Source organism: Bubalus bubalis, chromosome 18 (assembly GCF_019923935.1).
Source record: "Bubalus bubalis isolate 160015118507 breed Murrah chromosome 18, NDDB_SH_1, whole genome shotgun sequence".
In the NCBI taxonomy this organism is placed as follows: Eukaryota; Metazoa; Chordata; class Mammalia; order Artiodactyla; family Bovidae; genus Bubalus; species Bubalus bubalis.
This window is the reverse complement of record NC_059174.1, coordinates 52,298,015-52,312,318: the sequence shown is the minus strand read 5'-3', so window position 1 is coordinate 52,312,318 and position 14,304 is coordinate 52,298,015. Positions and strand designations below refer to the sequence as shown.

Here is a 14,304-nt window from a genome sequence, read left to right as displayed (position 1 = left end):
CCCACGCCTCAGCACCCCCACCGTGGGACCCTGGCCTGGCCCCCCGGAAGGCCACTTGGCCACCCCTGCCTCCCCTGAGCCCCTGCGGGTCCCTCCCAGGAGTCTCGGCTCATATTTAAGGCCTCCTAATCACAGTTGACGTTTTACCCGCCTGCTGGCCCGTCCGGGGGCCCACCCCTGTGGCCCCTTCACTGAAGCCCCCTTGCTCGCCACATGAGCCCCAGGCAAGTCACCTGGAGTGTCTGGGGTGACGGGAGTGCTACCCCACCGGGCGTTTAAGGACGGACGCTGAAAGTGCGCACAGTAAGTGATGGGAGTTGCGAGGAAAGACAACGGGTGAGGCCGAGCCTGGGCAGGACCCCCGTGTTTCCTGGAGTGAGGCTGAGGGGCCTGAGGGCACTCAGGAAGCCCTCTATCCCGGGTCTTGTCTCCCCGCACCAGCAGGGACACACGAGCCCCCCTCTGCTGCCACACCGGCTGGCTCCCAGCTGGAGGTGGCCGAGGGCCCCTGAGCCTCCCTTCCCTGGCCTTCTAGGGACAGAAGACCAGCCTGTTGGTCCTGGAGGGCATGGGCTTCCGCGTGGGCCAGGCCCTGGGTGAGAGGTGAGAGGTGGGCAGGACCCACAGTGGGGTCCCTTCCTGGGCAAACGGGTGGCAAGGGTGCCTCGCTCCACACAGGATCCTGGGCCAGTCTCCTCCCTGTTCCTCACCTCGGGGCTCCCCCAGCCTGGCCCCCACGGTGTCTGCCGCCGCCCCCCCAGGCTGCCCCGGGAGACGCTAACCTTCAGGGAAGAGCTGGACATCCTCAAGTTCCTGTGCAAAGACCTGTGGGTGGCTGTGTTCCACAAGCAGATGGACAGCCTCCGTACCAACCACCAGGTGGGTGCCCCCCAGGCAGACAGCAGGCAGAGGCCAGAGCCCTGGGAACCCAGGGAGGGGACCCCAGCTCAGGGCAGTCACAGCAGGCCCAGCCCCCCTTGGGGGCTCCCCACAAGCACCCCCAGCCCCCCGCCCCAGGACAGGCCCCTCGCGGCTGGCGGCCGTGCCTCGGCCTGACGCGGCTTGTCTGCACCCGAACCTCGTTCCCATTAGGCGCCCACGCTGGGCTCAGCTGGTGGCCCGATGGCCTGGGCTGTATCTTCTCCCCACCAGGCACCTTGGAAGTCGTGCAGCAGGGACGTGGAGGGGAGGATCCCAGGCCCTGGTCGGAGGGCCCATGGGTCCTCGTACAGCCCCAAAGGACAGCCCAAGACTGACCGCAGCCGTTTTGAGGGAAGGGTCCTTCTGGACCTCAGGGTGGCAGCTCTGGGCCCTTGCCTCCCCTCACCCCCCCCACCACGAAGGTACAAGCGCCACCCCGGCTCCCTGGGACCCTCCTCTGTCCCCAGGGGACCTATGTCCTGCAGGACAACAGCTTCCCCCTCCTTGTCCGGATGGCCTCGGGTCTGCAGTACCTGGAGGAAGCGCCCAAGGTACCAGGCGGGACTCTGGCCTGGGGTAGAGGCCTCTTCCCAAGTCCAGGACCCTGGGAGAGGGAGGCGGACCCACTGCACCCTGCTGTGAACCCTCAAGCCCGCGTGGCCCTGGGGTGTTGGCTCCCCCTGCTCTGCCCACGGTGACCCGTGTCCCCCGCCCCCAGTTCCTGGCCTTCACCTGCGGCCTCCTGCGTGGCACCCTCAGCACTCTGGGCGTCAAGAGCCTGGTCACCGCCTCCGTGGCAGCCCTGCCCGCCTGTGAGTTGGGGTGGGGGGTTCCCATCCCTCGAGTGTGCCAGGGGCCCCCCCTGTTCCCAGGGGCCGTGAAGCCCCACTGCAGATGGGAATCTATGGCCCAGAGAGCTGAAGTCCCGGGCCCAGGCCACACAGCAGGTGCAGCCCATCCACGGCCGTGCCCCCGATGTCGTCCTAGACTGCCTCCCCGGGCGTGCCAGCCTGGAGGGGAGAGCCAACAACAAGGACCTGGGCTAGTGGTTTCCAACACTCTTCCCAGCGCGAGAACCCAGGTGGACACAATAGGAGTCACCTGGGTAGAGGCAGGGTGCTGGGCTGAGGGGCTCCAAAGGCAGCCAGTGTGAGGGGGTGTCCTCCTGATCCCGGGGCCCCACTGGTCCACAGTGCCCCCCATCGGACAAGCCGAGGCCACACCCTTCCCTGGGGGCCGCCTGTGACCAGCCCTCCATGCACCCTTCCCTCGGGCGTCTTCCCTTCTGCCGGTCCCCAGGGTCACGCATCACAGGGGACTGGGGCCTGAGCTGGCAGGATCTGAGCCACACGTGCCACTGAAACTGGGCCAGGCCCCTCCCCCACAACCTCCGTGCCTGACCTGCTGCCTGCCCATCATGCCCCCAGCCACCCACACAGCCCTGGGGCGCAGGCCAGGGGTGGGGCTGGGGCACCACCATCTCAGGCCAGCGAGGAAACGAGGTCCAGTCAGGGCCACCCAGGCTGAGGGTGCAGGGCCCGGGTGAACGGCTCAGAGCGGCTGGGGTGCCACCTCTCCCCTCCGGCCCCAGCCTCGAGCTCAGGCCAGCCCTTCTCTTCCAGGTAAGTTCCAGGTGGTGATCCAGAAACCTTGAGGAGCCCCAGGTCCCACTCCCAGATGAGCTTCACGGCACCCCGGCCCAGAGAACCCTGCTGCTGCCTGTGCTGGGGGCTGGTGCTGGGGAGACCGGGGTCCCCACGCTGCAGGGTGTCACAGATGCCCAACAGATGGGTGTCAGAGGGAGGTGGGGGTGTCCTGGGGGCCAGGTGGTCCCCGCGGCATTCGGGGCCAGTGTGGAGGGGGTCTGCATCACACATGTCCCTCCACAGGGCAGGCACTCAATAAAGGTTCTGAAGGTGGAACCAGACTCAGAGTGGAAGGTGGAGCAGGGGCACTCTATAGAGTGCTGGGGGCAGGGGCAAAGTGACTGTGTGTGTCACGGGCCCAGTGTGGAAGTACCCCGTGTGGCTTCCTCCCCGCCGAGTCCCCTCTGCCCCAGCCTCAGCCCTGGGGCTGGCCGCCTCCCGCCCCGCATACCCGGCAGGGGAGGGTGGCCCCCAGCACGGGTGGCCTTGCCAGCATGGACAAGTCTGGAGGTGCTCTCTCTGCTCAGCGGGGCCCAAAGAATGGAGCTCTCCCTGGGAGCGGGGCCAGCGGCCCCTGGAGTTGCTGCCAGGTATGGGCTGGCCTCGGGGGGCCACCAGGAGCAAGGATGGGTGAGTGGGTAGGCCAGACACCCTCAACTCCCCCCAACACACACACACACACAAACACTCTCAAATACACGCTTCACGTGCCTGGCGGATGCGAGTCATACCCAGAACAATGGCCTCGCTGACTAGTCTCTAGGCAGTTCAGCCTCTGAGCCCGCACCCCACCCCTGCCACCACCTCCCCTGTTTATATTCATAGCATCTGGGGGCATCACCCGTCTGGACTCTGCCGGGCTCTGCCACTCGCTGCCTGAGGTGGGTAAGTACCCCGGCCTCAGAGCTGTGACCTGAGGCTGGGATTGACCTGAATGGGAGGAGGAGGGGTCCCCTTGCCTAAGACCGCCCCAGGGGCTGGTGCTCTGCCTTCACAGTGTCTGGTGCAGACACTGCATGCAGCCCCTTCCCCAGCACACAGCCGAGCCCCGCAGTCCCTGGGTTGCCTCCAAGCCTTCGCATGGGCCTTTCCTGCTTGGCCCCCCCACCCCAAACTCCTACTCCTGCAGCCTCCGCAGCCCACCAAATCCCCTGCAGTGGCTGCTCACTTGCGCTTCCCTGTGGGTCCCTGGCTGGGGGCTGGCACTGTCTGGGATGAGTCCCAAATGAATCTCGGTCACTCAGCTAAACTCTGCAGGCAGGAGGGCGGGGGTGGGGGAGCGGGAGTGGGGGAATGGTCCAGGGTCAGCCCTGCCCTCAGGAAGCCCAGGGGCAGTCCAGAAGGAGCCCCCAGAGACCCACCCACCCCTGACTCCGACCCGCCAGCCTGGCCTCCTTGCGCAGGACGGGGTGGGGGGTGGGGTGGTAGAGTCCTAAGCTGGCGGGGGACGGGGAGGAAGAAGCTGCTGGGAAGCCTGGTGAAAAGGGAAGAAGGCATAGCTGGGCTGCAGCGTCTGGTCACTGGGCGCCTCGCAGGGCCCGTCGGTGTCCTCTCTCCTGGGCGCTGCTCGGGGGTTGCCTCCCCCACCTCCCGGGGGAAACCTCTGCTGGTGCCATCACCCCGGCAGCAGCCACAGGGAGACGGGACCCTGGAGAGCAGAGGGGCCCCCTCCAAGGTATCTAAGAAGCCCCCTCCCCACCCCCACCCCCAAGAATGTCTGCGAGGCGCCTTCATTACCCAGCATGAAACGCTGCCTGCAAAGCCCAGCTTGGCCTCCCTAAGACCTGGGGCCAGGGGACTCTGTCGGTCCTGTTTGCTCATCTGCAGGGCAGGCCTCACCCCCACCCTGCGGGGGCATGGTCAGGGGAAAGGGGGTTACTATAGAGAAGCGCATGGGGAGTTCCCTGGTGGTCCAGTGGTTAGGACCCTGTGCTCTCACGGCCGGGGCCAGGGTTCAGTTCCTGGCTGGGGACCTCGGATCCCACAAACTGTGTCGGGCCCCAAAAGGGAAAAGCATGTCCACCGAGCGTGGCTCCTGACGAGCCAGGCACTCGCGTGTCCTCACTATGTGAAACATCTGGGGCAGCCGGTAAGTGGGTCGGTTGGAGCCTATTGCCAAGTGTCAGGCGCTGGGCTCGGCGGACTCCCGACGGCCGCGAGAGGCCGGCCTGGACGCCAGTCCACTCAGCAGTGAGGAAGCCAGGCTCAGAGAGGGGAAGTCACCTGGCCCGGGAGGAGCTAGCACCCGAAGCTGGGATCGCTCCTTCCCTGGGCCTGGACTCCCGGCTTCCTTCCTGCCCGCCCCGGCGGAGGCGCCCAGACCTGCAGACCTGTGGCGGGGCCCTCCCTGGGCGGCACCGAGGCCTGCCTTCTCCGTGCCTTACCTGGGGCACCCCCAGTCCTGGAAAGTGGAGCGCAGCAGACGGGGACTGGGAGGGCTTGCTGGGGACGGGGCGGGGACGGGGCGGGCAAACCGGTCGGGCGGCTGGGCTCCCGGATCCCAGGCTCCGGCTCCGGGGCCTCCGCGTAGTCGGGCCCGCGCTGACGCTGCCGGACGGAGGGGCTGGCGTAGAGCCGGGCGGGGAGCTGGGGCTGCGAGGCTGCCTTCAGGTACGGGAGACCCCAGGCCGGGAGGGGCTGTGGGGTGGGGTGGGCGGGGGCCGCGCGCCTGGTCCCCAACCCTCACCACCGCGTTTCCTCCGCGCCTCGGTGGCCCCCCACCACCGGTCCCCGCCTCTAAACAGCATCCTTCCCATCCTTAAAATGGGCGCCTCACATTTTAAACCCGGCGCCCCCCACCGCCCCGCGTCATCCTGAGTTTGCTCTCTCGGCCTCTCCAAAATCGGACCACGCAGATTTCATTTTCTCCCCCAGAGTGCCCCTCCCTCCAACCCCTCATTAAGTCCCTAACGCCCCAGCCCTGAAACTCCAGTCGCTCGCTGGGTGGCCCACTGCTCCCACCTCTCATCACTGACTGCGCTGGTTTCAAAGGGCGGCAGCCCCCACATCCCACAGCACAAACCCCAATACCTAGTTTCCCCCTGGTTTTACTCAACCACCCACCAGCTCCCAGCCCACCTCAGCTCAGCACCCCCATTGTCCCGGCCTCTTGGAAACACCCAGTAGCTCCCAAACACCCCAGATCACCCCCCTTAACACCGTCCAACCTGGGGTCTCGCCGTCCACCCCTGATCCCGTCCAGACCTCCCAGTGTTTCTTGGAGGAGCACCTCCACCCCACCTGGGGACCCCAGCATCAGGGAGAGGGGCTCATCCACGGCAGGTCTCAGGGAGCTGCCCCGGGGGTGGGCTCTGGCTGCTGGCACCTAAGGGTGCTGGGCACTGAGCCGGGCCCCTCCCGCCCCTCCCTGAGCAGGCCCCTGGCCACCATGCACCAGCACCACACCGTCCACTTTGCCAAGGGTGCCCTGCCCCCCCGGATCGCCACCGAGCGCTACTTCTTGGACCCAGAGTTGGGGCACCAAAAAGGTAGGGGTTCAGTTTTGGGGGGGTCCTGGCAGCAAGGAGGGGTGGCTGAGGGGGATGGCCAAGCAGAAGAAGACCCTCAGGCCCCAAGAGAGAAAAGCCACCAGCACTCACCATAGAGGCGTCTTCACAGGGGGCCGTGGGGGACCCTGGGAGGCCCACCTGACCTGCCCCTCCTCCCCCAGCATGGGAAGAATTTCCTTCCCGAGTCACCAGGCCTGGGGGGACTGCCCCCCACCTGGGGGGAGCCATGTGGTGGGAGGGAGGGGTGAGAGGGCAAGCCCCCTCCGACAATGAGTGAATGAAGGAAGTGGGGCTCCAGCCTCTCATGGTGACCACAGGTGCTCGTGCTTGGGGTCGAGAGGGGGCGGTTATGGCCCACCAGGGCTGATTCAGCCTCCTTGGGGCCTCCCAGGGAAGTCCCCTTCCTGAGGGCCTCATCTGAGCTCAGGTGTGAGGCCCAGCCCCCCTTTCCTAGTCCCTACCCTGTCCCCTCTCCTCAGTCACCTCCTGTCACTCTGGCCTCTGGACCAACCGGGCCAGCTCCCAATGCAGTATTCTCAGTGCTTGCACTGGGGGACACCCCGAGGACTGGGGAATTTGGGGGAGTAGGAACTCCAGGACAGCATCCCCATTCTAGTCCCTGACCTGGCTGAAGCCCAGACCTCTGCACCTCCTCCCCTCCCTCCCACCCCAGCCCTGGGAGAGCACAGGGCGAGGCCGCCCCTCCGCCCTCACCCCCTACTCATCTTCTCTCCGATTTCTCCTGAGCCCCCCTCCACCTGAAGACCCGACCTGGTTCCTGCCAGCGCCCTCAGGGCTCGGGGACCCAGGCCCAGTCACCCCCACTTCCTTCCTTCCAGGACGCTGTCATCAGGGGTGCCACGACCCAGCGGCACCTGGCGCCCACAGGCCCTGTCGGCCGATTCCCCAGGCATGCCGGCAGCCGGCCTACCACGACCACCAGGGGGGGCGCGGTGGCTGTCGCTGGGGCCCCCAGCCCCCCACCCAGCAGCAGCAGCAGCAGAGGCGGCAGCCCCTGCAGCAGCGTCTCTGCTCTGTTCATGGGGCCCAGAAGCGGCCACCTGCAACCACCGCTGCCCCCACGCAGCCGGCCACCGCCCCCCAGCTGCCCCCCACCTCACTCACCGCAGCCAGCACCCTGGCCACTGGCGGCCCAGCCCTGCCCTACGCAGCCGGCACCCTCCTGGAGCCCAGCAGGCCCACGGACGCCCGGCCCCTGCCCGCCCCCGCAGCCTGCGGCTGCTTCACCTCCTACAGCTCTGGTGCTCGCCCAGCCTCCCCTTCCCAGGCTCTGTCCCTGCCACCTTGCTTCCCGCCCGGGCCTGGGGCCCGCCCTCCTCACCCCTCCGTCTGGGCTCTGTCTGGAGGGCGCTCGTCCCCGACCCTGGGCCTCGGGGCAGCCACCACTGCTTCACCTGTCAGGAGCCGAGGGTCCTGGGCCAGGCCAGGGCTCTGGCCCCAGCTCTCTCCCTCTGCTGACGCTCTTGCTCTGCTTCCTCTTCCCCAGCCCTCCTGACTTGGGGCAGTGGGTGATGAGCACCAGCTTGCTGGCCAGCTCGGGGGTGGGGGCGATGGGTCAAGTGTGCGGCTACAGCCAGAGGTGTGGAGCGGCCTGGGAGATTCAGAGAGCAGTGCAACCATGGGAGGGGACTGGCCCTCTGTCGGTGTCGTGATTGACATTGACAAGTGACACCCAGCCACTCACTCACTCATTCATTCATTCTGTGACTAGGTATGGACACCTACAGAGGTGCCAGGCTCTGTTCTGGGAGTGCCCCAGGGACCAGGGCGGACAGATTGCTGCCCTTATGGAGCTCACATTCTGTAGGCAGTTGGGGGAGGTGGGTTTACAGGAAACAATAGGAAAGTTCAAAACAGCATCACCAGGTGATAACCATGTTGGGGGAAGGATAAAGCAGGGAGAGGAGATGGGGTCTGCAAATTAAGCAGGGTCATCAGGCAAGACCCCATTAAGTCGACCTTTGAGCAACATGGGGCAGTTCTCGAGTCAATGGCAAATGTACTGACTCTGAGGTGGTTCAAGGGGCAACAAGGAGGTGCATGTGGCTGGGTCGGGGGAGGCGAGGAGGAAGGCCAGATAGGTCCAAGAGGGCTGAAGGCGGCCAGACTCTGCGGACCCCGTGGCTGCAGTGAGGGGTCGGCCTTCTCTTGGAGAGGCAGGAGCCATGAGGGCCCAGAGCTGACTCTGGGACATGACATGAGAGTTGACTCCTGGAGTCCAGGCGAGAGGGGCTGGTGACCTGACCAGGGAGGTGGCAGCAGAGGTGGGGACTCACACTGGTTTTGAGGGCTGTTTTGAAAATAGAGCGTGGCTGAGCTCATCTCCAGGTCGGGCACAACCTCATCAATAGAGAAAAAATAGAGTGCAGCCTTGTGGCCATGATGCCCATTTCACACACTGGCAAGTAGAGGCTCAGTGAGGTGAGGTCACCCAGTGACCAGACAGAGCAGGCTCAGGTCCTCCCTGGCTGCCGCCTTAGCTGACTCTGGCCCTAGTCTGCCCCCTGCCCTCCCAGCTGTGCCCCCAGGCCCTGGGCGAGGGATGGATAATGCAGCCCAGAGGTCTCTATGAAAGCGGGCGTGTCATCCCCACCGAGCACCACGAGACTGGCCAGTGGCCCCCCCCACTGCAACCCAGCTGTACCCTTCTGGCACCCCAACTCTGGGTCCAAGAACTGGCGTTCAGTGGGGGCCCATAGTGGGAGAGCAGGCCCGCTCTCCTGTAGCCCTGGCACATGGAGTCCCTGTGCCAGGTCTCAGACAGGACAGCTGCGCCCTGAAGGGCCACCCCAGACCACAACATTGACAGAGGGCCTGGCCTCCACCAGACCCTTTGGCGCCCTCCGACCCAGACGGGCACATCTGGTCCCAGAGGAGGGGGCTGCCTGCAGCCACAGAAACCTCTGCTGGGGGCTTTGGCCTGAGTCACAGCTGGGAGACAGGGAGGGATTGCCAGCGGTGCAGGGAGAGGGTGAGCACTGCAGAGGGCAGAGGGGAGCAGGGTGGTGCCTGGCCAGCCTTGCTGACTCAGGTTTCCCCTCCCCACCCCTGGCACCCCCAGACATCTTGACAGAGGATGACGTCTACTGCAGCTGCCTGGCCAAGACTCTCTGCCACGTGCCCGTCCCTGTGACCGTGGGTTTCTATGCCCCCTTTGGCTGCCGCCTGCACATGATGCTGGACAAGATCACAGGTGAGGATTTGCGGGTATTCGGGGGAGAGGGATTAAGGGAAATGGAGCCTTGGGTCCCTGCCCCGCCCCAGGCTTCCCCAAGACCTGCTTGCCCCTGAGGTCAGTCGACTTCAGGCCAGAGGCCCGTAAGTCAGCATTAACCAGGGCCCTCCCCATGCCTTTGCCCCCCTCCCCCACCAAATCCACTGCAAGAAACCTTTCTAAAATACACATCGATGAGAGACATCCCTGGTGGTCCAGTGGTTAAGACTGCATGCTGCCACTACAGGGGGTGCATGTTCGATCCCTGGTCAGGGAACTAAAACCTCACATGCCACGCACTGCAGTCAGAAAGTTAAGCAAATTACAAAAAATAAAATACACGTCTAGCCCTGTCCTTCCCCTGCTCAGAAGTCTCCCATGGCTCCCCAGCATCCTCAGGAGGAAGCCCAAGTTCCTCGCCGAGGCTGCAGGCTCTTGCCGAGTCCCTCCTGGGCTCTGTGCTCCTCAGGCCCATCTCTTTTCCTTAGCCCGGGCCCAGGACCGGGCACCCACAAGACTGAAAACATGAGCAGGTTCAAACCCAGCTGCAGCTCAGCCCCCATCCCCAATCACCGCCAGAGAAACCGGAGGTGACTCACCCCTGTGTACCCAGCCCTGGGGAGCTAAACAAGCCCACATCATGTTGTTGTCATAGAGCAAAAAAACAGGGTCCTGGGAGGAGAAAAGATCTGGCCAAAAGGCAAAAGCAAACAAAGCTTCTGGTTCACTCACTCACCCTCCCAGCAGGAAGGTCCTGCCCCCAACCTCTCACGATCCAGTCCTCCAGACATTCTCCCAGCACCCAAGGGACGCGGGGTGGCCAAAACAACCGGGGCTCTGCCCTTCCTGGGCTCACAGACCACTGTGAGAGACAGACCTGTCCCTAGACATGGAGGACCCAGCACAGGCAGGGCTGCAGTGGAGGAGCTCAGGGTCATCTGACCCAGCTTGGGTCTCAGGGAAAGCTTCCTGGAAGAGGTGACAGCTGGGCTGAGAGCTGGAGGAGGGGCAGTAAGCCAGGAAAATGGGAGCCAGGGGGTATCCTTGAGGCCCTGCATTTCCCTTCCTCAGCACTTGGCTGCCCCAACACATCCTCTCTCCTCTGGGGGCTCTATTTCTGACCCTGCCATCCCACCTCCCCACCTCGGACCCTCCCCTGTTCAAGCCTGGCTCCAAGCCTCTCCTTCCGCCCTTGTGCACCTGCCCAGTGCTTGGGGATGGCCCCGGGCTCCCTAACATCCAGGCCCCCCGTGCTGATCTGAGCCGGCTCACACCGTGCCCCACCCCCTCCCGGCGCCCTCGGTCTCCGCAGCGCTGATGCAGCAAGAAGCAGCCCAGCGCGAGGCCGAGGAGCTGGAGCGCGTGCAGTGGCGGCCGCGGCCCGTGCAGGGCTGGGCCTTCCCGAAGCTGCTGTGGTACCTGGTGTTCCTGCGGCCCATCATCACCGAGGTGCACCTGCGGCGCAAGAACGTCAAGTTCCTCTTCATCCGCTTCAGCGCCTGGCAGTACGCGGGCACCGACAAGCTATGGGCCGGTCTGGTGACCACACTGTGCGAGGGCATCCGCCACCAATACGGCGCGCTGCCCTTCAGCGTGTACTCAGTGCTGGGCACGAAGGCGGCCACGACGCTGGGCTTCCGCCAGCACGAGTGGCAGTGTCGGCACCGCGTGTGCCTGGCGCTGCTGGCGCTGCTGGCCGTGCTCAGCCTGGGCGTGGGGCTGCTCTATCTGTCGGTGGGCGCCCGCTCGCTGAGCCACCGCGCCACCAACAGCAGCCTGCTCCGGGTGTTCGGCGGTGCGGCCACCACGCTGTCGGGCTCCGGGCTGCTCATGGCCGTGTACTCGGTGGGCAAGCACCTGTTTGTGAGCCAGCGCAAGAAGATCGAGCGGCTGGTGTCGCGAGAGAAGTTCGGCAGCCAGCTGGGCTTCATGTGCGAGGTGAAGAAGGAGGTGGAACTGCTCACCGACTTCCTGTGCTTCCTGGAGATCTACCAGCGGCGCCGGCTGCGCGTCGTGCTCGAGGTCACCGGGTTGGACACGTGCTACCCGGAGCGCGTGGTGGGCGTGCTCAACGCCATCAACACGCTGCTGTCTGACAGCCACGCGCCCTTCATCTTCATCCTGGTGGTGGATCCCAGCATCCTGGCCGCGTGCCTCGAGAGCGCCGGCTCCATGAAGGGCACGGCCGACAACGGCTACCTCTTCCTCAACCGCACGGTCACGCTGCCCTTCTCAGTGCCCATCATGGGCCGCCGCACCAAGCTGCAGTTCCTCCAGGACGCCGTGCAGAGCCGCGACGACCTGCTCTATCGCGAGATTACGCGCAAGCTGCGGCCGCCGCCCGGGGCCAGGGGCGGCGAGGGCGCACAGCTCCTGGAGGTGCAGACGCAGGCGGGGGGCGAGCGCGAGCAGAGCCGCATCGACGCCGAGGCGGCGCGACGCATCCGCGAAGCGCTCTTCTGCCTGCACGACGAGCGCGACTGCCTCTACGAGTACGTGCCCGACAACGTGGTGTCCATGCGGCGCATCGTCAACACCGTGCCCATCACCGTGCGCCTGCTGCAGCAGCAGCAGGGGGACTTCGGGGGCCCCTCGCCGCGCCAGGCTGTGGCTTGGGTCGTGCTCGCCAACCAGTGGCCGTGCCGCCTCAGCTGGGCCCTGCAGTGCCTGGAAGACCGACAGCAGGCCGGGGGCGCGCCCGAGGCCCGCGCGCGCCTCTGGGACGTGTTCAGCGACCACAGCCGCGAGCTGCACACCATGACCAAGCCGCTGCAGAACGTGCTTGACCTGGACGGCGACCCTGAGCTTTTCGAGCGCTTCCTGGGCGCCGACTTCCCCTTCACTGTGGCCGAGGCGCAGAGCCTCCTGCGCTGCACCGTCAACCTGGACCACTCCATCCGCCGCCGCATGGGCCTCATCCGGGCCGTCAGCGCGCTCAAGCCGCCCAGCCCGCCCAAGTCCCCTGCCCGCGACACCCCCCACGCCGCCAACGGAGCCAACCACGCCCCCGGGCCGGCCCGGGCAGGCCACCCTGCAGGGCACTCCCCTGTGCATGCCAGCGAAGCCCACCATCCCCGGGACTGGGCGCAGGGAGGCAAGCCCAGACCCATGGCTTGAGTGCCGTTAACTCAGGGGCAATCCAGCCCAGGTGGGCCTTGAATGTAAGACTTCTGGGCACAACACTTGCATCTGCCCAGATGAGAGTGAAGGGGGCCTGGCTGGGCTCAAGATCCAGGGGCCAGTGTCCAGAATGGGGCCTGTGGTGCCCATATTTCCCAGATGAATCTGTTAGCCAGGGAGAGCCATAGGCCATGGCCACCAGGAATGGGACAGCTTGTGTGTCTGAGAGCTGGGCATAAGGACCCATGAGGAAATCGGGGTTCAAGTGCAATAAATGAAAATGTGAAAGCCCCCGAATGGTCTTCCTTAATGAGGGCAGGGAAGCTGAGAAGCAGAGATGGCCCTGGCCTCCCCAGCTCACTGAGGACTGGGCACCAGGCCTGCCTTGTCCTGCCAAGTCCACTGCATTCCCAGGGAGTTGGGCAGGCTCAGCTAGCAGCCTGCTCGCTGACATCCCGGAGGCGGGAGGGGCTGCAGGGGCAACAGGTGCGGCTGCGTAGGCAGGGGCTATGAGGGCCAGGCGGATGTGCTTCTTGACTCAGTGGAGCGCACCCATGCCTCAGGGGATCCGGGTCCCTGTCCCCACACCTGAGCTTGCCCCTCCGTGGGCAGGGCAGGAGTTGGTATTTCCGAGGGCGGTGTCCCCAGTGACCTCAGCAGGCTGCTCCACTCTCGGGGTGGCTCCTCCCCTGGCATAATGGGTTAATTAGGCTTTGCTGGCACCGCAGTCTGGAGGAGCTGGTGGCTCTGCCTCTCCCGGATAACTAACTGTCCAGGGGGGGTGCCTGCCTTACGGGTCACTCCAGGCCCACCAGATGAGCCTCTTGAGAACAGCAAGTTGAGGCGCAGAGATGGGGCACATGGAGCCAAAGTGGGGGGCCTCCTAGGGCCAGCCTCTGCCATCATGGCTCACCAGCTTCCTTTCCATCTCAGGGACAGAGACCTAGGCTAGGGGCACCACTCCTCTGGGCGGCTTCCCAGTTCTCATTGGTCAAAGAGCCACAAGCTGAGGCCTATGGTGTGCCTGGCCCAGTTCAGTGGCTGGGGGGGCAGGGGTGGATGTGACTTCTGAGCCGGGGCCCTGAGAGCCAAGAGGGCAATCCCAGAGGAAGCCAGGAGCTCTGTGAAGACATCCACCCCCAGGCCAGGCAGCCTAGTGCGGGTACTGCCCTCATGCTGTAGCTCCAAGGTTGGGCGCAGCACCCCAACATCCCTGGCCAATAACTGCTTCAAAGTGGACATGGGGCAGAGCGAACCAGCCTGTGACTTAAAAAGAGCTGCCAGGACTGAAGCACTGGCAGTCCTGGCAAGGCTGAACTGGTGGCATAAACCCCAGGCGTGCTAAGCTGTTTTCCAACAGCAGGGGGAGAGCCTGCTCAAGAGAAGCCACCGAGGAGAGAGACATGGTCCTCCTGACACTTTAGATGGGTGTCTCCGTAGATGTGCCGCTGAAGGCAGTATGCTTCCCTTCCTTTCTGCTTCCTCAGCCCACTTGACTTGGGCAGTTTAGGCTGCAAACAAACTGGCCCCAGGAGCGGGGTGCTGGGGAGGCAGAACCAACCTGTAGACCGAAGTCAGGGGTGGGGCTGAGGACTGCCTCCCCTGCCCCCAGGCCCCAAGAGGAAGCTGCTCCCCGTAACAGGGTATGCAGCAGTAGTCAAACTGTTGCCCAATTTTATCTTAGATTCTAGCCATGTACCTGGCAAAACTAGAGCTTTTGGAGACTAAAAAAACATCAAAAAACCACACCAAAAGAGGCTGTCAGAGGGGCTGGGTGTGTTTAAGATGGCTCCATCACCCAGCATTCACAGGTCCTCTGTAGTGTGGGGCTTTTACTGGGAACTGGTGCCTACAAAGGAGTGGAAGTGTGCAT

The 14,304-nt window shown here is 64.9% G+C and overlaps 1 protein-coding gene across 9 annotated transcripts; it reads left to right on the top strand.

Annotated features, from left to right (window-relative positions):
• Positions 1–577: 577 nt before the first annotated feature.
• On the top strand, positions 578–12,722 carry NKPD1 (NTPase KAP family P-loop domain containing 1). Of its 9 annotated transcripts, XM_044930735.2 has the most exons (9): positions 578–603; positions 762–879; positions 1,389–1,472; positions 1,640–1,733; positions 3,393–3,448; positions 5,943–6,055; positions 6,916–7,338; positions 9,159–9,290; positions 10,624–12,722. In XM_044930735.2, the coding sequence occupies exons 3-9, from the start codon at positions 1,396–1,398 to the stop codon at positions 12,426–12,428; spliced, it is 2,700 nt and encodes an 899-aa protein (XP_044786670.2). In that variant the 5' UTR covers positions 578–603; positions 762–879; positions 1,389–1,395; the 3' UTR covers positions 12,429–12,722. The 9 variants fall into 9 exon arrangements, with proteins under 9 accessions (XP_044786670.2, XP_044786671.2, XP_044786669.2 ...); XM_044930736.2 differs by lacking the exon at positions 578–603 and having other exon boundaries at positions 1,344–1,472; XM_044930734.2 differs by lacking the exons at positions 578–603; positions 762–879; positions 1,389–1,472; positions 1,640–1,733 and adding an exon at positions 1,764–2,002.
• Positions 12,723–14,304: the final 1,582 nt, after the last annotated feature.

Excerpts from the sequence above, each read along its gene's own strand:
- NKPD1 (XM_044930734.2), top strand. The coding sequence starts at position 1,826 with ATGGCCCAGAGAGCTGAAGTCCCGGGCCCAGGCCACACAGCAGGTGCA. Across the intron at positions 6,056-6,915 it reads AGAGTTGGGGCACCAAAAAG|GACGCTGTCATCAGGGGTGC; the intron begins GTAGGGGTTCAG and ends CCTTCCTTCCAG. Across the intron at positions 9,291-10,623 it reads GATGCTGGACAAGATCACAG|CGCTGATGCAGCAAGAAGCA; the intron begins GTGAGGATTTGC and ends CGGTCTCCGCAG.